The sequence below is a fragment of the Sceloporus occidentalis genome, unplaced genomic scaffold (assembly GCF_023333645.1).
Source record: "Sceloporus occidentalis isolate IW3139 unplaced genomic scaffold, rSceOcc1.0.p SCAF_4, whole genome shotgun sequence".
In the NCBI taxonomy this organism is placed as follows: Eukaryota; Metazoa; Chordata; class Lepidosauria; order Squamata; family Phrynosomatidae; genus Sceloporus; species Sceloporus occidentalis.
The window spans coordinates 95,617,057-95,640,841 of NW_028316984.1; the positions used below are offsets into that span (position 1 = coordinate 95,617,057).

The 23,785-nt window shown below is 40.1% G+C and overlaps 2 protein-coding genes across 6 annotated transcripts in view; one reads left to right on the top strand and one right to left on the bottom strand.

The window, feature by feature from the left end:
• The window catches only part of LSP1 (lymphocyte specific protein 1), a 138,621-nt gene that overhangs the window by 106,664 nt on the left and 8,172 nt on the right, over positions 1-23,785 (top strand). For 3 of the 4 annotated variants that reach the window (XM_089520974.1, XM_089520977.1, XM_089520976.1), the window contains 7 exons: positions 5,418-5,712; positions 8,353-8,466; positions 9,763-9,806; positions 11,671-11,752; positions 12,755-12,892; positions 13,312-13,392; positions 14,048-14,169. In XM_089520974.1, the coding sequence (XP_089377100.1) occupies positions 5,418-5,712; positions 8,353-8,466; positions 9,763-9,806; positions 11,671-11,752; positions 12,755-12,892; positions 13,312-13,392; positions 14,048-14,143 (850 nt within the window). In that variant the 3' untranslated portion in view covers positions 14,144-14,169. The remainder of the gene's footprint in view (positions 1-5,417; positions 5,713-8,352; positions 8,467-9,762; positions 9,807-11,670; positions 11,753-12,754; positions 12,893-13,311; positions 13,393-14,047; positions 14,170-23,785) is intronic. The other variant, XM_089520975.1, reaches the window with a different exon arrangement.
• PRR33 (proline rich 33) overlaps positions 20,712-23,785 on the bottom strand; it is a 35,661-nt gene continuing 32,587 nt past the window's right edge. For both annotated transcript variants that reach the window (XM_089520972.1, XM_089520973.1), the window contains exon 2: positions 20,712-22,381. In XM_089520972.1, coding sequence (XP_089377098.1) covers positions 20,777-22,372 — 1,596 coding nt within the window. In that variant the 5' untranslated portion in view covers positions 22,373-22,381 and the 3' untranslated portion in view covers positions 20,712-20,776. The remainder of the gene's footprint in view (positions 22,382-23,785) is intronic.

The following is a 23,785-nucleotide window of genomic DNA, read 5'->3' on the forward strand; positions in this document are numbered from 1 at the left end:
GTGTGTTTGGTGGATACGTGGAGATACCTATATGGGAAATCGAAAGAATATACACATAGGTCAGAAAGACATAAATCGATGGCTAGAATTGATTTAATATTAGTTACTCAAACCCTATCAAAAATATTGAAAGAAATGGTAATCTTACCAAGATCAATATCAGATCATAACCCCCAAATAGTAAAATTGGAAGACACTAAAAGTGAGAAATCCTTTTATAGATGGAGACTTAATATTGATCTTTTAAGAAGTGAGGAAACAATCAAAAAAATAAAAACGGTAATACAAAATTATTTTAAAGAAAATGCAGATAAGGGAATTGGAATCGAGATTGTTTGGGACGCGGCAAAAGCAGTAATTAGGGGTTTTTTAATACAACAAAATGCGATAGTAAGAAAAAAGAAAAATCAAGAATTAGATCAATTAAATAAAAAACTTAAGGACAAAGAAAACTTATTAAACAAAAAACCTAAGGATGAAAAACAAATTAAGGAATGTAAATTATTAAGAGATAAAATATCACTGGAACTGACAGAAGTAGGAAGGGAAATGAAAAAGGCGAATCAACAATATTTCGAAAATGCCAACAAACCCAGAAAATGGCTAGCATACAAGTTAAAGAAAAAAAGGGAGAAAAAACTGGTAACAAGAATAAGGAAAGATAATAAAATAATTACTGAACAAAAGGACATTATAGAACACTTTAGAGATTTTTACACCAAATTATATACGAGACAGCAAAAGGAGGAGATAAGATTAAAAGATTTTATGAAAGAAGGAGAACTATTTAAGATAAATGAGATCCAAAAGGGAAAATTAGAAGCAGAAATTACACAAGAAGAAGTAGAAAAAGCGATAGAGAAAAATAAAAATGGCAAATCGCCTGGACCAGATGGATTCCCTATAGAATTTTATAAGATCTTTAAGGATGAAATAAAAGAACCATTACGAACAGTTATGAATAACATCTTAAAAGGGAAGATACCAGAAACGTGGAAAGAATCAGAGATAGTACTGTTACAAAAAGAAGGTAAGGATATATTAGATGTAGCAAATTATAGACCAATTTCATTACTCAATATTGATTATAAAATTTTTGCAACAATTATGGCCCAAAGACTTAAACAATGTATAGAAGATAAGGTAGATGAGGATCAATGCGGATTTTTGCCAAAAAGATATATGAAAAATAATATGAGATATATATTAAATATTCTGGAATATTACGAAAGACATAATGATAAAAAATTAAGCATGATGTTTGTTGATATGGAAAAAGCATTCGATTCGGTGGATTGGGAAGCGTTATTAGAAATTATAGAAGATATAAATGTCGGACCAAATTTTAGAAAATGGATTTCTCAGATTTATAGGGAACAAAAGACAAAAATTAATATTAATGGAGATCTATCAAAATTGGTTACTATTGAAAAAGGGACAAGGCAGGGTTGCCCTCTATCTCCACTGCTCTTTCTACTAATTATGGAAGTTCTGATGAGTAGAATAAAGAGTGACAAAAGGATACAAGGGGTGAAAATAAAACAATATGAGTATAAAATACGGGCCTTTGCCGATGATGTAGTAATAAATTTGGAAGACCCACAAAACAATGTTGAGATACTGATGAATATAATTGACGAATTTGGGAGGTATACGGGATGTAAAATTAACAGGAATAAATCGGCAATCATAACTAAAAATATGAAGAAAGAAGAGGAAGATGAGATAAAGAGAAAAACTGGAATAGAAGTAAGTAAAAAAGTTAAATATTTGGGTGTATGGATAACAAAAAAGACGAATGAATTATTTGAGAATAATTATAAAAAGTTATGGGCAGAGATAAAAAAAGACCTAACAAATTGGAGTAAATTTAATTTATCATTATTAGGAAGAATAGCGACGATAAAAATGGCGATATTGCCAAAAATTCTTTTTCTATTTCAAATGATCCCTATTATTAACTCAAATAAACCAATAAAAATTTGGGAAAGAGACATATTACGTTTTATTTGGCAAAATAAAAGACCTAGGATTAGATTAAAGTTGTTACAGGATGCTCAGGAGAGAGAAGGTATGTCCTTACCAAATTTACAATTATATTATGAGGCCAGTAGTTTAATGTGGATAAAGGATTGGATGAAATTGGAAGAAAAAAGAATGCTTGAATTAGAAGGTGAGGGATTAAGTTTTGGATTCCATGCTTACCTAGCTTATGATAAGGAAAAAAGTAACCAACTTATTAATAATCACTGTGTAAGAAAGAATATAATGAGGATTTGGAACAAATACAAAAGAAATATTATTCATTCATTACCATTATGGTTATCGCCACACGAGGCTATTTATAGGAAGGAAATGATCAGAAGGGAAAAGTGGTTTACTTATAGAGAATTGTTAAAAATTGAATCAAATAAATTTGTAATAAAAACCCAGGAAGAATTGGAACAAATTGGATTTGATGCTGGTTGGTATGCATATAGGAGAATTTATGAGAGAATGAAGAAAGATTTAAAAGATTTTGGAGAAGAGGAAAACAAAACAGATTTGGAAACACTACTAATCAGTGAACAGGAGAAATTGATTGGGAAAACTTATAAAAAATTATTACAATTAAACACGGAAGATGAAATAGTTAAAGAGACAATGATAAAATGGGCTAGAGACTTTGGTTATAACATACCACTGGAAAAATGGGAATATATTTGGAAAAAGGGGTTGAAATGTACAGCATCCCAAAACTTAAAAGAAAATTGGTATAAAATGTTTTACCGCTGGTATTTGACACCGGAAAGATTAGCAAAAATTTATAAAAATAAAAACAATAAATGTTTGAAATGTGAAGAAATAACAGGATCGTTCTTACATTGTTGGTGGAACTGTAAAAAAGTTAAGAAATTTTGGAAGCAAATCAGAGAGCTGATTAATGAAATATTACATATCAAATTAGAAATGAAACCTGAAATATTTTTATTGGGAATATTTGATAAGGAAATAAATTTGAAATATGGGAAACAATTATTTTATATGGTAACAATAGCTAGAATAGGAATGGCTATTGAAACTAACGGAAATAATAGAAATGGATAAATTAACACAAATAATAAGAGACAAATCTATAAAGAACATTACAGGAAAAATGAAAAAGGAATGGGATTTGGTATTGGAATACATGAGGAAACAATTCGAAGATTATGACATCTAATTTGTAAGTGTAACACATCTGATTTAAGAATAATATTAGGTGAATAAGGGTGATATTCGTAGTGGAGAAGATAATTATATTTAGTAAAGGAAGGTAGATAATATAGGAAAAATATAAGGTGTATATAAGAGATACTGGTAGAATGTTATAATGTATAAAGAGGAAGGAAGTCTTTTTAGAATGAATGTTGGAATGGTGATGGGAAGGGTGGAGGGATAAATGTTTTGTTTTGTTTTGTTTTTCTTTTCTTTTGGATTCTTGTTGTTGTTGTTATTGTTGTTGTTTCTTTTTTTTTCTTTGAAGTAAGAATTATTATATATAGATATGCGTTTATTTGTTTGTTTTTGATCAAATTTAATAAAATTTAATAAAAAATAAAAATAAAAATAAATTTAAATTTTGAAATCTGAAATTTTAATTTAAAAAAATTCTGGGGCCTCTCCTTTCTCCTCCCACCAAGCGTCACCCCACCCCCACTATCTTTTAAAGCATTTTAAAGGGAAGCAGATGAATGCCACAGCCTGTTTTTGCCAAAAGGTTAGTGTTTGAGGAGCAATGGTGTCACCTCCTTTTAGGGTGTCACCTGGTGCAGTGTGCACTCCCCACATACCGCTAGTGACATCACTGGTCCTCAAGATGATTTTGGATTCCCAGTTCCCATAAGCTGTACTGTCCTAGCATTTCTTCAACATTTGAAGGGCTATAGGCTTGGCATAAATGGCTTCCTGGTGTTAGTAGCTAACGTATGGTATAGTGACCCCCCATTCTTGTGTGCATTTATATTGCATTCCAGATGGAGTTGAAGGGAAGGGACAAAGCAAGCCCACTTGCCAAGAGACTGCCAACATTTATTTGGTTAATTTGGATTGTGTATGTCCATCTTGCATGTTTGTACCTTGTTCTGCTTTAGTAAGAACATCTGCTCTTTGGAGCTATGCAGTGGAATTGTATAAACACAACTTCTTGTGGTGCCTTCACACATTCCCAGATGTTTTTGGTATGAACAGCATGGGTCAGTTGCAGGTTAAATCAACTTTAACTTGGCACTGATGTACTAAAGCAATAATATAGACAGGCTCCATGACTGAAGGACGAACTATGTACAGTGCTGTATTATTCTGCCTGAAAGGGTTTGATTGGAATATTGTTCCACAAACTTGCACTATTCCATGTTAGCATAAGCATAGATGCCTTTTATGTCTCTAAATGCATTTTATATTACCCGAAGCAATGAAGACATTGATAATGATGGTGTTTGATTAGATTGTTGTTGTCCTTTAGAATTCTTAAATTGAATTCCATCTTTGATGTTATCTCTTAATCCTACAAGTATTCTCTACTCCTGTTCAATATAGTCTCATTACAATTCACAGGAACTGTTTCAAGGGAGAGCTTTTGTTTTGTGCAGTAACACAGAGGTGTGATCAGCAGCCTTGGCCAAAGGATAGCCATGATCCAAAAGCTATTGTCACCAAACAGATTGACTTCAGAAGGCTTTGAATTAATCTTCAGAAATACAGGAATGGGGTGGAGCTGTACTTGGAAACAATATATTTCCTACCGTGTAATTTGCATCACTGAACTTCTCACAATTCTCTTCTCTATGGCCAGGCTTTAAAATTCTCCCCCTTTGTACCCATGATTTATATTTGAGGTATGGTAAATTGAAACTGGGTAGAATCAGCCCCACCATGAGGCAAAAGGAGGCAACTGCATCATGGAAGAAATAGTTGAATTCCTGGGATGTAAGAATTGGTTTTTACACATTTCTAGGTGGTGAGAACAAGTGCTTGTCTGTTTTGCTTTGAGTATTAAGAAGGATGGAACCTAGATTTCATTGTTTCCAGGATGGGAAGCCTCTTATATAACTGTTATACTAGATACTCTCTAAGGCCCTATCCGGTATGCTTTTACCTCAGTAGTTTTAAGGTACTTGAGAAAAGTGACTCGTTATTTGATGGCTTTATATGAAAGTTTATTAATCTACCATCTGAAATTAAACTGATAACATCTGAATTAGCCATAACTTTAAAATTAGGAGACAAATTAATGTTTGCAAATTACCAGACTTTTATTATATTTTTGTTTAGTATAACAAGTCTGTCTCTCATCGCAAAGATATTAAAAGTTTGTATTTCTTTTAAAGTATAAAATTACCAGATACTCTTAGTTCTTTCTTTCATTTCATCCTTCCCATGGCAATTCTGAATCCTAGGTCACCAAAGCATTCCTACGAAGAAGATGGCAATCTGAGGGGAACAGAAGTCCAACTAGAACAAGTCCATCTGGGTCAGGATTCTCCCACCTTTATCCGGTTTACGCCTGGGCCTTCAAACTTCCTCAAGTTTGTTTCAACTTCTGTATCACAAGATCAGCCCGAAGCAGAACTGGAGGGGCAGCAAAAGCTTATCGAAACAGCATATGTTGGAGAGACGAATGAGGACATTGCAGACAAGCTTCAGGATGCCCAAGAAGAGAATAAGCTTGAAGAAGAGGAGGAGAAGCAAGAGGTCAGAATGAAAACACTTTGTTCATTTCTCCCCATCCTACCTCTTGTGTTCAGCTTGTGCCACAGAGAAACTGTAAAAGGAAAACTGTTCAGATATTTCTAAATGTATTTCCTAGTAATTTTCCCTCATACAAATTTCTCAGCCATTCCAAGGTGAGTAAAGGTAAAGTAAAGGTGTGAAGGAACTCAGCTGATAATGTGTTCCATTGTATTACATCCAAAACTAGCAGACTAAATTAAAAAGGAGGTAATGTGACCACATGAGAGAGAAGGTTATCAGAGAGGTGAGGGGAGCTGGGGAAATTTTGGTAGATACATATAACACTCGTGTTGACACTTCAGGCAGTGCCATAACTAGCTAGCTAAAGTTAGACCCTGGACTTACTTGTGTTATGGAGCTTCTCTTTGGACAGGAATGCAGTCAACAGAATTGATTGGGAGTTACATGAATGTAAGTGTGTAGAGGATCATAGCATTTACTAGGTTCAGCAAACATATTTTTGAGGTCAGCCCCCCCCCCCCATACCTGCTTTCATGCATGCATACATTTCAGAGAGGAAATAGTTTTAGTACATGAAAATGTTACATGAATGTTGATGTCGCTACTAGATACATTGAAAACCTAATTTGGAGTTGGGTTCAATTTTTAGTCATATTTAGAAGTTCATTTAATACCAGAGCAGAAACCTGCATTCTGTGTGATTATGATTATCTGCAGAAATAGCATTTCCTGTATTTGACTTAGCTATCACTTCCTTTCTCTTTAGCTAGCTATCAGGATTTCAGCTGCTCAGAGGAAAACGTAAAGGCTGAATCAGCAACCGCAAAAAATATGCAGCTTGACACTTCTTTAACTGCCATGGCACATTGCTATGGAATTCTAGGATTTGTATTTTTGTCAGATATTTAGCCTTCTCTGTCAGAGAGCTCTAATGCATAACAAACTACAAATTCCAGAATTCCATAGTATTGAGCCATGGCAGTTAAGGGGGTGTCAAACTGAATTAATTCTGCAGTGCTGATGGAGCCAAAGTCACAGGCTCTTCTCTGACAGAGAGGGCTAAATCATTAAAAATGATTTTAAAAAAGCATTTACCTGGCAGCAACTTCTCATTTTTAGCTTTATATGTGTGCACTTTCACAATAAGTGTACATATATAAAGCTAAAAATGAGGAGTTGCTGTCAGGTAAATGCTTTTTTAAATCATGTTTTAAAATTATTTAGCCCTCTCTGTCAGAGAGGAGCCTATGACTTTGGCTCCATCAGCACTGCAGAATTAATGCAGTTTGATACCCCCTTAACTGCCATGGCTCAATACTAATGGAATTCTGGAATTTGTAGTTTGTTGTGCATCAGAGCTCTCTGACAGAGAAGGCTAAATATCTGACAAAAATACAACATCTTCCACCAGATGTTCACAACATCTTCTACTAGAACTGGACAACCATGGTACATCTTGAGCTATCAAGGTCCTGTCTTACATATTGATCTAAAAAGATATGACTTTTCATAATATAGTTCCCTGGGTTTTGCCAGTTGTTGTCAACCTCTGCATCCATTTGTTCTATTTTTTTATGGGAGGAGGAATAGTTTACACCAATTTCTTGAATCTTCACTAAGGCAGTTTTTTCTTGTTTGTTTGCTTAAATGGGGTGTGATTTGCTGGGTATGATTCACTGAGGTGATTCTATTATTAACATGCCAATTTATTTCCCTCTAATTAAAAAAATGTTATTAGACTTATAGTGCTATGATGCAAAAGTGGCATTTGATATTTAATTTTAAAAAAATTAAAAAAGGAGGAGGATGCTTTTGTTTCACTATTTCTTGGAATTAAAAATGAACCTACTTGAGAGTGGAATTAAAATACTACAGCTGAAAATAATCTGGACCAATCAAAATATTGTTTGGATTAAAAAAAATCCTGACAATTACAGCAACAAATACTGTAACAAATACAGCAGCCTCCCAACCCATTTGCCCTGTGTGCAGGAGGCCAAATTCTGTACCTGAGGCAGTTGGTCTGTCACTACTCATTCTGGTCTGGTTCATCAGACTGGGGCAAAGAAGCAAGGAATCTAACAGAATGCATCCATGCAATGGTGATGTAGCAAGGGATGGGTGAGAAAGATTGATTCAGTTCACAATTTAATACAAATACACCAAATTTACACCTCTTGAAACCTCTGCAAGACTTGGAGTGCAGTTACAAAATTTGTATTTTTCCAAATTTTGTAGTGGAATGTGCAGAATGTTTAAAAACGTGTATTCCCTTTCCAGAATATGCACATTAGGGGAAGTGTGTATAACAATGCAGTCACAAAGAGAAATAAGTATGGAATAAGCTGTTTAGGATAGAAATCACTGACTGGATATAGAAACGAAATGAACTTAAATGTTGAAAAATGTGACACTTAATTGACATGCTCATCCATCCATCCTTGTAGCAAAGACTGCTGAAAGGTAGCTTCCCACACCTGGTTTCCTCCCTATCCAAAGCCCTGTTCTGGAAATTTGCTGTTCAGCATAATGCAGCTTGCAGTGCTGTGTTGAGTGCTAATGAGGAATTGATTTTATATCAGAAGTAATGTTCTCGTGTTCAAGCTCTCTTGGTCAATTGACACCTATCTTCTTCTTCAGGAAAAGAAAAGAAGATGGAATGAGGAGGAAGAGGCGCCAGAAAAACGACAAAGAGCTCCAAGCACATCTAGCAATGAGGAAGAGTGTCAGGTTCCACTAAGTCCTACTATAAAGGTATGTGTTCTACTGCTTAAATGGAAACCTGGTAAAGAATGCATTTGAGAAATATACGTGTTCATTTTGCCTTTAGACCCATGGAATGGATGAAAGCAGTGGGTTACAAAATTGTGGAGATGGGGTAGGGGTAGGGTTGCCATATCCTGCCTGGGGGCGGGATTTTCACGGTTTGGGGCGGGTCCGCACAGTCCCACCCCGGTTTGCCCCTACCCCCGGGATTCCCCCCCCCCCCGGCGATGGATGCAAGGCAGGGCCAAAGGGCCTCGCCTCAGCGAGGCCCCTTTCCCCTGCCTGGCTGCCTCCTCCGCCAGCGACGGAGGCAGCCTGACAGGGCCAAAGGGCCTTGCCCTAGCGAGGCCATTTTCCCCTGCCTTGCCGCCTCTTCTGCTGGTGACGGAGGCGACCTGACAGGGCCAAAGGGCCTCGCGTAAGCGAGGCCCCTTTCCCCTGCCTTGCCGCCTCCTCCACCAGCAACAGAGGCGCTCAGGCAGGGGAAAGAGCCTTTCCTCTTCTTTCTCCTCCTCCTCTTCTTCTGCCTCCTTTTCTCCTCCTCCTCTTCTTCCTCCTCCTTCTTCCTCCTCTCCTCCTCCCCCCTTCTTCTTCATCTTCTTCCTCCTCCTCTTCTTCTTACTCCTCTCCTCCTCCTCTTCTTCCTCCCCTTCTTCCTCTTATTCTTCCTCTTCTTCCTCCTCCTCTTCTTCTTACTCCTCTCCTCCTCTTCCTCCCCTTCTTCATCTTATTCTTCCTCCTCCTCTTCTCCACCTCTTCTTCTACTCCTCATCGTCTTTTTCCCCTCTTCATCCCCTTTTTCTTCCTCTCTACAGCCTCTTCTTCTTCCTCCTCCTTTTCCCCTCTTCCTCCTCCTCTTCTTCCTCCTTTTCTTCTTCTCCTCTTCCTCCTCCTGTGCTTCTTCCACTCTTCCTCCTCTTCTTCTGGTTTTTGGCCATCTGTCTAGGAATAATGCCAAATGTCCTCCATTTTGATCATGCCTAAGAAACATGCATTTATATTAACATTTTTTAAAAAATCATCATTTTTGGTATGTCCTCCATTTTTTAAAAAAATGTGCCCTACATTTGAAAATTTTGTCCTACATTTGTCCCGGTTTGGAGGTCCTGACTTATGGCAACCCTAGGTAGGGGAAGGGCAGACATCATATGGTTTTTCTCTTCGTCTCCCTCCTGCAACAGTCTTTACAACCTAAACACGATAACTCTTGACTGAAGGAGAAAAGGTGTATCTGCCATTTAGGCAATGAACAAACTGCTAAATGGACTGTGTTTTTTTCTTTAGATTACTGACAGAACTGAATCTCTGAACCGCTCTGTACAGAAAAGGTAACTTCTATTCAAAACCTGGATGGTGGCTAAGCTGTGTAATGTTAGCTTTCTAATTAGTTAATAGAAACTGTGCTGAAGACATTTTTTAAAAAATCCCCAGTTTTTTAATGCTCTCTCTAAGGACAAAGCTCTCCAAGGTGGTTTACAGAAACAATTAAAAAAATTAAGCCAGTCTAGGTACAATTACAAAATTAAGAACATGTTTGCTGCCTTGAGTCCCTCTAGTGAGAGAAAGGTGGGGTATAAGTAAATAAAATAATAAAATATTAATAACATTTGAAGCAATATAAAACTCAGCTCAGAAAGAGAATTTTAAAACAATGTAAAACTCAACTCAGCACATTAGTTAAATGTATATTGAAATAAGTGATTATGAACCTTTAGAAGCTGATAATGAAGAAACCTTGCATATCTCAAGTGGAAGTTCCAAAAATATGGAACTTTAATGACTGAAAAGACCCTACCAATTTTCTAGGTGGTAGTTTTGTGAGCAGCACCTCTGAGGCCAATTTTAGGTATAGACAGGTTCATATCAATGTGCACAATCTTTCAAGTTACCTAGTTCCAAACTGTTAAGAGCATCCACTGTTCTTCAGGGTTTTGAAGGCAAAGTTTGGGTTGTTTTCTTTTTTTTTCCTGTCTATATTCAGGCATAATGCTTAACCATAATTAAACCTCATTATATCCTCATATTTAAACTATGATTAATGATTGGCTACAAACTGGAATGTGCAACCCTAGCTTGTGCCAGCCTAGATTAAACACTATCTTCAGCAAGCAAACCATGGTTAAGGTAATTTTCCTACTTCTCCAGTGACTATTCTTACCAGATAAATGGGAGTCACTAGTATGTCATTTAATAATAATAATAATAAAACTTTATTTCTATACCGCTTTTCCATCTGATCAAAGCGGTTTACATAGTAATCATAAATAAGCATACAATTCAATAAAATTTTAAAATCTACCTACATACAACAAGATAAAATCATCAATCTCAGAATCTATCAGTCAAATCCTAAAGTGAACTTCCATCGGGGAGTAACATTCTACAAAGAGTCAGGCAGGTATGCCAACCGAAATAAATGGGTCTTCAAGGCCTTCTTAAAGGCATCCAAGGTGGAACAGACCCACATTTCATCTGGAAGTTTATTCCAGAGGGTTGGAGCTGTCGATGTAAATGTCCTTTGGTGAATAGATGTCAGTCTCACCCTAGGGCACTCTACCAAATGTTTCCCTGTTGTTCAAAGAGTGTGGGGTGGATTGTGTGGGAAGAGGCACTCCCTCAAGTAACTCGGGCCCAAGCCATGTAGGGCTTTATAGGTAATAACCAACACTTTGTATTGAGCCCGGAAGCTAATAGGCAGCCAATGAAGAGATCTTAATGGTCTGACCTGGAAGTTCCAGCGACCAATCTGGCTGCAGCATTTTGTACTAGCTGAAGCTTCCGAACCTGGTACAAAGGTAGCCCTATGTAGAGTGCATTACAGAAATCTAAGCAAGAGGTTACCAGTGCATGTACTACTGTTTCAAGGTCCTTTCGGTCCAGACAGGGACACAGTTGGTAAATTCTACCAATTTACACCTGTCTCTGGCAGTGGCAGAGCTCACTAAGCATGTTATATCATAGTTTAATAGGATTCATGCAATCTTAGGATTAGGCCAACAGATCTTATGGGCATACTGTCTGCAGAGATCCACATGGCTTGTGTAGAGTAATTTTCAAAAATACTTTGCAGGTTGTGGGAGGGGGACACTGAGCTTATTGGCAAATTAGTCAAAAAAACAGCAAATATATATTTTTTAAAATCTAGGTATGTGATAACCCCCTTTCCACAAGCATATTTTGTTTTCCTTCCAGTAACAGTGTGAAGAAGACACAGCCACCTCTCCCTGTTTCAAAGATTGATGACAAACTTGAACAGTACACACATGCCATTGAGGTAAGGAAAACTCCTAAATTCTGCTTAAAATGGCTTTCTGAAACTGTGCTGAGATTGCATCCCCTTCTCCGCCTCCTCTTTGCTAGGTTTCATAAGCCCTATTCAGGTGTTACAGAATAAAAGGTGAGGCAGGGGGAAGTGGTGAGATGTGTTTTGGCTGAAGTAGTGCTGTGTATTTTGGCAGCAGTGCATGGGGGAGAAACAGGAGCCACAGGAGCCATAAGGGCCACTTGCTGCCCATTTCACCATAGAAGATTAGAACGGGATCAATCTAAATGCGATTGCAGGCTGAACACAGACTATTTGCCTTGGTAGTATGTATGTTTCTACCAATTTCAAAATGCCAAAAGAAAGCTTTAAAGAATGTGAATGTGGTAACTGCTAAGAAAAGCCAACCTTCTCAACTGGTGGCTAGGCAAGTACAGGACTACTTCTGTCCTAGATGGAAGATTCAACTTTTCCAATGTCATAATCCTTGTAGAAGACAGATCCAAAATCCTATGTTTTATGCTGGCTGTGAACTTCCAGCTTGTGAAAGGCTGTGAAGCTAGTAGAATGCCACAGGTTATGAAGTTGTAGCCTATGCAGGTGCTTCCCTGCCCCCCTTAACCCACACCCATTATTTGTGCATCTAGGACCTGGCCACTGTGTGTTGTACCTAAAGCAGTGGAATTATCCTTCCTGCTCTCTAAATTATGAGGCCCTTTCAGCTGTACTGCTGTAACTGTAATAATGCATCTCTAAACCGTAGTTTGTGACTGAACTATGGGCATTCAGAAGCTGCCCTGTACTATGGTTGTCTGCATTGCCATTGACAGGACCTGCATTGACACAAGATTGCTATACTTTACAGTTCTTTCCCATTAAGATGGAGAAAGTGTGCCCCCATAATACAAATTAACTTGCAGGTGGGAGTAAATTGAACGGAGCCATACATTCCCTTCATTGTAAGGGATGAGTTGGTGTGGCAATAAAGTATCTCTATCACTCATTCCTTTGCAGACTTCTAGCAAGACCCCGAAACCAGTGCGTCAGCTTTCTATTGACCTTCCTACCAACAGTGCTGCAGTTGCCAGCACAAAAAGCCTTTGGGAGACTGGTGAAGTGGTTCAGTCCCCTGTAAAGACAACGGCATGTAAGGTAAGACATCCAGTGTGTTTTGTGTTAAAGAAAGCACCCTGACTTCAGCAAAGGCTTGACCTCCCATGAAGGATTAATATTATGAAGAAAGTACAGTCCGCCCACACTAAACTCGGGCTTGTCATCTGCGGACTTGAGCTCATGCGGATGGCAACCCAGGGGGGAATAAAATGATGTGCACACGCATGAGCATGCCACCATTAGGATCAACAGGACTTGAGGTCCCATATTTTTTCGCATTCGTGAGGCCGGAATGGACCCCCCATGTATACAAAGAGACCTCTTTATTTGCAAAAAAGCTATGTGCCTTCAATGTGGGGTCAGAATATGGGAAACTGAACTCTTTTTCTGGTTAAAGTTTTCTTGCTTGCATGAAGGGTGGCTTAAAAATCTGATCATTATGCCTATGTTGTTCCTAGGACATTGTGGCTGGAGACATTGTGAATAAGAGAAGCATTTGGGAGCAGAAAGATAGCCCAAAGGCAGATGGAAATGCAAAGGTGAGAATTGCTTGCTTTAGGGGAAACCAGGGACAGAATCTGGGCCCACCAGTTGGCTGAATAGTATTAAAGCCATGTGATTGGAATGCCAGCTGGTGCCTTGAATGGGAATCTGGTTTCACTTCTTTGCCTTCCCTAAATGGAAAGGATTGAAGCACATTCAGCTGGGAGTTCAGGACTCAAGATGGATGAGTATTCATAGCTTCATTGCTCTCTTTCCCCACATGGGAAAATACAGGAGAAGTAAATTCCACTCACCTGAACCTTCAGTAGTTGTTGTTGTTATTATTATTATTAACCTTTATTTATGAAGCACTGTAAATTTATCAAAACTCAGCTGACACTCTCAAAGTACTGCCTGAATATGTCCGACTTTGTCCCACAGCAATGTAACTTAGCTGCAGGCTCATGGCTATGGCTCAGTGGCTTCCCCACTCCCTCTTCCTTTGCAGTGGGGCAGGGCAGGAGGGGGCCTTTAGGAAGGAGAGGGGCCTCACTGTGAGGCTGGATGGACCAGATCTTATGGCTGAAAGCATGAAAGCCAAAACAACTTAGCCAAGAGAAAGCATTTGAAAACAAAATGTGAATATTGGAAGAGGGGAAGTACCTGAATCTCAACCCCTAAAGGTACTTACATTTCTTTGCTCACCTTTAGGTGAAACTTCCTGGCAAGAAGTACAAGTATGTGGCAATTGGACATGGCCAGTATAAAAAGGTGTTGATCGAAGATGAGGCAGCAACAGAAAAATAGCATAGGCACGAAAAAAACACAGGCAGGTATGGTGAACAATGAAAAAGCTTAAATGTTTAAGTGTTTTTTCCTAATGGCGCAAAATCCTACTTCTATGTGTTTCAGTAATATTTGACCAAACTTATAAGTTTGCTTACAATCCTCATCCTCATCAACTTCTGGAAGCAGAAGTAAAGCCATATGTAGACCCTATGGGAAATCTATTAAATTAATGCTTCATGAGAATATGTACTGAAGACAGGACGGGATACGGAGTTGAGACTGCCATGGTTGCCTTAGTTGATGATCTCCGTCTGGGCATCGACAGGAGAAGTGTGACCCTGCTGGTGCTCTTGGACTTCTCAGCAGCCTTCGATAACATTGACCACAGTATCCTTCTGGAATGCCTGAGAGAGTTGGGTATTGGAGGCACTGCATTGCAGTGGTTCCAGTCCTACCTCTCGGGAAGGTTCCAGATGGTGTCGCTTGGGGACAGTTGTTCGGCCAAGAGGGAGCTCACATTGGGCGTCCCTCAAGGCACGATTCTGTCCCCAATGCTGTTTAACATTTACATGAAGCCACTAGGTGAGATCATCCGGAGACATGGGGCAGGGTGTTATCAGTACGCTGATGACACCCAAATATATTTCTCTATGTCTCGGACTGAAGCAGTGTCTAAGGATGGCATCTCTCCTCTGGATGCCTGTCTTGGGGCGGTAATGGACTGGATGAGGGAAAATCGACTCAAGCTGCATCCAGGTAAGACGGAGGTACTCGCTATAGGAACCCCGAATCCAGGAATGGAGTTGTGTCAGCCAGTTCTGGATGGGGGTCACACTTCCCCTGAAGGATTCTGTTTGCAGCTTGGGGGTGCTCCTTGACTCGTCGCTCCAACTGACAGCTCAGGTGGATGCGACAGTCAAGAGCGTCTGCTATCAGCTTCGTCTGATATGCCAACTGCGCCCCTTCCTGGAGCCGAGGGACCTGGAAACAGTAGTACATGCACTGGTAACCTCTCGATTGGACTTCTGTAATGCGCTCTACTTGGGGCTACCTTGTGCCAAGTTCGGAAACTTCAGTTGGTACAAAATATGGCTGCCAGATTGATCATGGGAACTTCTAGGAATGACCATATAACACCGGTCTAGAAGTCCCTGCACTGGCTGCCTATTAGTTTCCAGGCAAAGTACAAGGTGTTGGTGATCACCTTTAAAGCCCTACATGGCTTGGGCCCAGAGTACTTGAGGGAACACCTTCTTCCCCATTGCCCACCCCACACACTAAGGTCCTCTGGAAGAAATTTACTACAGCCAAAAAAATCTAGGCTAACATCAGTTTCCCAGAGGGCCTTCTCTCCTACTGCTCCTAAACTATGGAACGACCTGCCAGAGGAGATCCGTCACATTTCCACTCTGACAGCTTTTAAGAAAGCACTCAAGACGGATCTCTTCCGGCAGGCCTTTCCAACTTAGTTACCCTCCCCAGATATAGAGATATTGTCCCCTCATTTGTCTATTCTACCCCGCCTATGTTTCTGCCTTTTTTAAAAATGCTTTTAATGTTTTTTATACTATTATTGTTTAATTCTGTTTTAGTACTGGGTATAGAGGGCGGTAGGTCTAGGGTTTGATTTTTAACTGTATTGTAATTGATGTATTTTATTGTTGTAACCCGCCCGGATTCTTCGTGATTGGGCGGGCTATAAATAAATCATTATTATTATTATTATTATTATTATTATTATTATTATTATTATATTGTTCACTAGACCTAGTGACTAACTATACTAGTGCTCATCACACTGTAAACCTGCACTTGCTGCTTGTGTACCATTTCTAAGAGACCACTGTCTTCAGCTGCAAGGACATAATCTCTGCATTGTGTAGGGAAAAGGAGTTCTTTCTATAACCCTGGAAAGCTTTTCAGGTTTGTGGTACCAATCTCTCACACTCTTCTTTATGAAAGAGATCATTCCATTTTTCCCCCATAGAAATATTTTATTCAAACTGTATATACAATATTTATTATTTTTTTGGAAAAAACAACCACACTATTTCTGATTCAGGCAGCTAGATTTCCTGGGAACTACATCTAGAGTTTACAGGCAATGCATGCTGCGGAAGAAAATTTAGGTTATTACAAGTCTAGTAAAAAAAATTCTATTAACTTTCAGCTCTAGAAGAGCTCCACATGGGCACCATTTTGTCGTCATATTTCCCTTTCTCACTACATCCTATCTCACATCTTTCAGTTTCCAAACATGTCTGCTTCCTTATTACTTAACACTCGTCCTCCTTGCTGTCCCATTTTCTTGCTTTGAAGTAGTGTCTTACTCTATCAGACTTCTGAAGTTCCAATACAACTTGCATGTTTGTCCTTCCTTAATTTAGAATTCCTGCTCGTTCGGCCTATTGCTGGATAAAACACATTCATGAAGAATTACTCAAAAGTTGAACCTTGACCTGTACACCCAACTTTTGAAGGAAAAAGAGAGCTGACTACTGGGCATGTTCAAGCTATACTTACTGCTCTATATTTAAAGGTCAAAGACTTCATGATTACCAAAGATTGGTTTACTTCCCAGTTATGTAATGAAGCATGTGATGCTATCAAATATGCATTATTGGTTCGTTTTAAGCTTTTGCTTCTGTAAATTGGGAATGGTGCATACTGCCTATTGATTGTTGGCTGTACACCTCAATTGGCAGGAAAGTTCAGTCTCTTTAGCCTCTAGATGCTGCTAATGCAGGGAAGGGAGCACATCTTATCTGCTGTTCTAAGACTGGGGGTGAGGGAGCAAAAGGCCTGATATGTATGGTCCACTTGGAACGTATGAAGGCAGCTGGCTGCTGACAAGAGTTCTGCGTTATGTATGACCAGGGAAGAAACTTAGAGTAAGATGCTTTCTCTATGCAGTGAGTGTCCCAATTTTTTAAAGCTGTCCCTGTGCATTTCCCTTCTGTCTAAGCCATAACTGCATCTGAAAAACTAGTAGACTTTGTTTCACTTTTCAAAGTACACTTTTGAGTTATCCAATCCATTGGGTATTTCATTTCATGAGGACTGAAAACTATTGGTGGGGGGGGGGAATATCCTTTCAGTCAGGGCAAAAATACACTTCAAATCCATCAATAAGATTTGTTTCTGATAGGTAATTCTTTTTCTGGAACCTCTGATAGAAAGAGAACTTTAGCTTCTCAGAAGTTCTGTCTTGGGTTCCAGACAAGGCAGTTCCCAGTCATGTGTAGTTTTATCTCCAACGATCTTTCTTATATAAAATGCATCCTCCCGCTTTTCTTGCTATGGCTGCAGAATGGAAATCAAACTCATGCCTAGTCATCTTTCAGGCAACTATCCTATTCAGTCTGGTCTTGGAGCTGGGTCCCTGATTGCCTCTGAAATTGGGAGCAGCTCTCTCCCTTGTCTACTCTTTCAAATTCAGTATGGAATCCTTTTGGTGACTGGGATTACACCAGAGTAAATACTTTTTGGGGCACTGTAGAAGGAGGTATACAGTAGCTCCTCATGGAATGCCTTTTCCCCAACCACACAACAGCAGCCAGCTGGCCAGCATTCAGCTACTATTGAGAAGCTGTGTAGAAAGGCTACACTCATGTGTGGAAGAATTTTCTGTTTAGAACAATATCTTTCTGTATTGGTAATGTTGCTATAGTAAGAATAATGTGAGAATAATGCCTTATTTAACAACAGGATTGTTACACAGTACAATAAGTTTTCTTGAAATCTTGGGAAGGGGCTTGTTCATGGTGCAAATGTAAAGTACTTAGAAAAATAAACTTCTGATGTGGCCTTAACAAAGTGCTCCATATATGATGCTCAGTAATGTAACTGCTTTAAAGCTGCTGGTGAGTTTCCATCTACCACACAAGTGGCAAAGATAAGCATGAGCCAAGGGCATGAACAATATGGGGAAACACAGAGAGAGCTACTTAATCCATGATTCAAACAGCAACATTAGCAATGTGTACTTTACTGCACCAAAAATACTGTGTGAACTCACTGCTGCATTGCTGGGATTAAGCAAGCCAAACACAAACCAACAACCAATATAATATCTCATGCATGTAAGCAGCTTACTCTGTTCTCAGTGCAAGCAACTCCCAAGTTATGAGAAGCATACTTGTATAGCAAAATGGCAAGCACAAATCTGGTGATACACAGAGACGGCAGTCATGATTGCAAATAACAGTGTGGTCTGCTAATAGTAGAAACTAACCCTCTTCATATTCATATGCTGAGGACAGCTTTCCTCTGAAACTGACTGAGTATTCACTTTCTGAACTTTGCCTAAGTCAGCTATATGTTTGCATTGTAGAAGACTGCTACCTGCTTGTCTGCTGTGTTGTTTCAGATAGTCAGTATCTGTGTAGTGACTACAAAATGGCTGAAGGTCTTGCCTTTGATGTCAGAACAAACTATTTTTTCATAAAAACATCTTGGAGACATGTCACACACCCCTTTCCCCCAAAATGAGTGTACACAAAATTGAAAACAGCCCTGAAGTGGTGACTTCATTGTATCAACTACTCATCAAGATCTGTCAAAGCAAGGTGTGCAAAGCTGCAGCCTTCCTGTGTGCTTCTGGGGGTGGCTTCTCAATGGCGCCTGTTCCAGATGGCCTGTGTTGCAAATAAATTCAGGGATACTAGGTACCAACACATTTTTTCTGTCATAACCACTTTCTGCAGATCAGTGCTACTCAGACTGATGGTCCATGGACCACTGTCAGTCTGTGGCAAGTTACTAGGAAAGAAAAAACAGTTGTAGCCAATGGGCACATATATTTTGCAGGTGCCTGGCACATGGGGTGGGCTAGGGTGATTGCCAGTTCTTTGCACCAGATAGCCTGAGCAGCACTGTTGCAGAATACCAGGAATTTGATATTTTCTCTTGCTGCCATTATAAACTCATTAGTGCAGTGTGATTTACATGGAATCACCCTTAAAGAGTGTTCAGAACATGCAGCTTCTGTGACTGCCACTATCTACCTTCTGCTGAGGTGGTTCTCAGGGAAGATTCTGGGACATTTGTAAATTTTGTCTATATGAGCACAATTCAAGGTGCTAGTTCTGAGTGAGATCAAGCCTTAATTATCTTGGCTGCAGTGGCAGCTGGTGGCTTTCATAGGGCAGTAAATTTACTCTGCTTTAGTCCCAATGGTACTAAGACTGTTTGGGGCATAGGGTTCAGTGATCCACTGACATGAAAGCCACTACTCCCTGCCTGTTAAGTTCCAGAGTGTTGCTCCAGGTGATGTATGCTGCTAAGTCTGAGCAGGGTCTTTTCAGTGGTCAAACGACAGAAATCCAGTTTTCTTTGTTACGCCAGCCCCTCCCCCAAATGACCAGACCCTTTAACATCATTGCTGCTGTAGCCTTAAAGCTGTGATCTGTATGCCTCATACTTTACACACATTATGCCCAAGGAGTAGGTGACAGTCTGTGATGATAGGTCAAAACTGTGATGTTGTCCTACCTTTGTTTTCCAAAAATTGCTAGTCTAGGTGGATTGCTTCCAGTTCTAGTTTGCAAAAAGTACTGTTTCAGATTGAGATTTAGTATGAGAATCTTGAAGGTCCCTTCAGAAAACCGTTGTTGCCCATAATGCTCATGCTCATTTTTTTCTGTTACCAGTTTGTCAAGCATTTATGTAAACATGTGAAAGGCTTTGATCAAAGAACACACCAAGGTAGGAGAAAACTGAGCATGTGTACACCTATGAGTAATTTGTGACAAATCCCCCCATGTTGTTGGTCTACACCTCCATTCAGTCCTAGCTAGCATGGTAAAAGGTAAGGTATGATTGGACTTAGAGTCCACTAAGTTAAGGAGTGCCACAAGTTTGCCACCCTTGTTTTCACCTCTGCTGGCAGGCTGTGACTTGACAAGGTGATATGAGTTTTGCAAAATGAATAGCCAAGTCAACTCTTAACAGATCCAAAGGCTTTGCTCCATACCACATCTAGGGTATGGAGAAGAAGGCATTACATTTACATTTATTGTAGAATAAGAAGTAGGTTCTGGCAATGCTACTTCTATACTACAGATGGCTTTTCTGTAGTATGCTTACTCTGCCTAAGATGGTATCCCTTAATAAATATATTGTCCACATTTGATTCAGCTGTATGAAACAGCCTTTGAGAGTACTTAAGCTATTGGCTTTATTTGGGCCACTTCATATTCCCTGAACAAATTTGTACAAGATGATTGAGGTGAATATCATTCCCTCTTAGATCGTATCTTAATGGTCACGATGGCCTGTTACAGACTGCCAAAATAAAGCTGCTTTGGGACTCTTTGGAGGTATGCTATTTAAATGATGCATGCATCCTAAGAATCCGGAAGCTGCACCAAAACTGCACTCCATTGCTTAGGAATGGAGTGTGGCTTTGGCGCGACCTCCGGACTCTTAGGACCCATGCATCATTTAAATAGCATACCTCCAAAGAGACCCGAAGCAGCATTATTTTGGCCGTCTGTAACAGGCCGATGTGTAGGTATACCTCTAGGTAACAGGCAGCAACCCTGTGGGCGATTCTGTTTATTTTTTCTTTGCAAGTGATTAAAACTTTGATAAATTTTGCTTTTTATTTCAAATCCTTCTAGCTCAGCATACAACCTTCTAAAGAGGATTTCATTCATTGCTTCCTTTCATCTGCCACCCGGATGCAGTCCTATTAAAACTTATCAGGATTTCTTCAGGTGGTTTGGGTTGGATTCGGCGTACCTCAAACAAAGTAGTGATCTTTGTCATGGGTTTGGAAGCCAGCTCTTTAAGCTTCCTTGCATCAAAGCGTGGTCGGTGGAGGAGAAGGGGTAAACGTCTCTTGAATGAAAACGTTCCTTCTCTCCTCATTTCCTTTTCTTCTGCTTGCTGTTTTCTTGCCTTGCTGGTTGTCATCTGATACAAGATGGCATCCCACATCTTGACTGCTCTTGACTTGGTTATGCTCTTCTCTGGACTGCTGTGGGCTTGTGACTCCTCTACTTTTGTCTTTTCTTTTCCCATCTGTTCAGGCCTAGGTGTTTCAGATTCTGAGATGGGAAACTGTGGTTCTTCAGATTCCACGATTAAGTGCTTCTTGAGACGAGACCAGCCACTAAACTTGTTTCTGGGAGGCAATGCTGGCTTTGGTTTTGGTAAGGAGTCTGTTGTACTCGGAGGAGCAGTATGTGGCAGTGGTGATAGAGTCTGCATATCAGGCCTACCTTCTGGCAAAGGAGCATGTATGCTGACAACTGGTGGAGGAAGTATGACTGCCTCTGTCATGATGTGGTTCTGAAGGGCAGTGGTACATGGCTGTTTCTGGGCTTCAGTGTGTGGTTGAAGGCTTCTGCTTTCCAAAGTCACAGGCCTGTTGACCTGAGGAACTGGGGATGTATCCCCAGTATGATGTCTGGGAACATGCAGTATTTCAGTTTTCATTGTCCTGGCAGGAGGCTCAGGGGCTGAGGTAACATCTACTTTAGGAGTAGAGGCTTGGCTTATAAAGTGTGTAACTTGCTTGTCACCTGGAGATGGATGTGAATAGTTGATCTGCAAAGGAACTGATGTGGCCTTGTCTTCACTTTTAGGAGCTTCCAGTGACTGTTCTAACAGTGAGGTTTTAGCCCTTGGTTCTTGAACACTATGAATATAGGCATGGGTTTCAGCAACATGAGTAACTTGCACTGGGGTCTCCACTACAGGGGAAACAGGATGTTCAGGGAAAACAAATACAGTGTGTGTGGTGCTTGAAGGAGGCACTTGTGTGTGCATGTCTGATGGATGTTCTGCGGGTGGCCATGAGGACTCAGGAGTGCTCTGTCTCTGAAATGGTGATACTGCAGGTGAGAGAGTGAGTTTGAGATGCTCAGAAATGCTCCTCTGTTCGGTGACTTTGAATGTAAAGGGCTTTGCCTTAGGAAAGGGAGATGAAACATGGACAATAGGCTTGATGGAAAAGCGGGGTGGGAGGTTGATGGTCAGGTGCCTGTGAGCTTCAGTGGGTTTTAATGGAGAAGAGTGTTCATTGTGCTCCAAGTCTGGGCTGGCTTCACTCACGGGGGACAAAGTAGACCGGAATGATGTGGTTTGCTGTGTAGATAATACTGCTTTCTTCTTTGCTGCTTTTTTCAAGAGTCTCTGTAGTTTAAGATTGTCCATTCCAGGCTTTGGTAGAATAGGAGGAGGTGGAGCCTGTGGGTGTAGAGAGGGTGGCTCATGGGGTGCTGTTATAGTTATCAGCATTTTGTCCTCCTAAAACAAGCAAACAAAATAAGTTTATTTCGGTCTTTGCTGTAATACCTTGGACAGTCATGGTGATTTAGGCCTACACAGATGTAGGGTTGAAACCTGAGTCTTCTACAGGGAAGACCAAAACCTATGAAAGGATTTTCTTGCTCCAGTTAACTTCACATATAAAAGAAAATGGGAGGGAGGGTGGGAGTGAGTGAGTGAGAGAGAGAGAAATCCAACATGGCATATACATGCTGCACAGGGTGACCAGACATCCTCCTTTTCCAGGATATCTCTATATTTCAGCCTTCTGCCCAGGAGGAATTCTAAAGTGCCCTCCATGTTCAGCATGACAAAAAAACATGAGATTATATTTATATGAGTTTTTAGCTTTTATTTTGGAATGCCCTACATTTTTCTTCAGTATCCTACATTTTGTGGTGCCTTGTCCTCCTTTGTGGTTAGGACATCTGGTCACCCTGATGCTGCCAAGCCTTGTCTTGGAACAGTTTTAGTTTGGATCATGCGAGTATGTTTCTCACAGTAGTGAGCCATCCATGTCAAGCACTGCAGCAAGAACTTCCAGACTGATTCCCAGCACTTCAGACACAATGTTTGCAATGGAGCTGGTTCACACAAGCAACAATTGGCCATGCAGGGTAAAAACCAGTTCTTAACTAGCTGAAATCTATTTGCATTTATAGACAATAGACAAGTGGTGTTTCTTTACTCTTCTTTTTAGCCCCCGTTCATGTGTTGAACACAAAAAGGGAAGTCCTTAGATAGTGAAAAAGCCAGTGAAGCCATGCTGTCGTTCTGCCCATTTCTCTGCTGTGCCCGCAATACACACATTAACTGTAGGTGATTGGAGAAGGGGAACTTAGTATGTGGGGTTCTTACTCCTATACAGCAGGAGTGGGCAAATGTAGAGCACCCAGCCTATTTTTGCAGTTCCTGGACTGCCTTGGCCCTTCCAGCAGTTCTCTGGGAGCTGCAGTTCACCTTTTAAGTAGCTCATTTAGTGATAAAAGATTTTTTAAAAAAACACACATGCATTTTTTTCAAAACTAGAGGTAGTGGAAAATCAGACCCTGCACCCACAGAAATTACTGACCCCCTAAAATAAAGAGTTCCAAACTTCTGAAGAAGCTTGCATACATAGAGGCATGCAGGGGTCCCCTTCTTACATCTCCATGCTCAATGTGTGGACATTTGGGTGCAAGGCAAGTCTTTCTAGGCATTTTTTCACTGATAATAAAAACAGGCTCAGCCCTGCCATTAGATAAAACAAGGTGCTGGAAGAACAGGAAGCTACAGTTAGGTATCTGAGATCAGACCTAGGCAGCCTATCTTGCATTCCCGAGACTGGTCTCCTACTTTCAGGTATCCTGCCGCTGCATTGAAATAAAATTCTTCTGCACACCA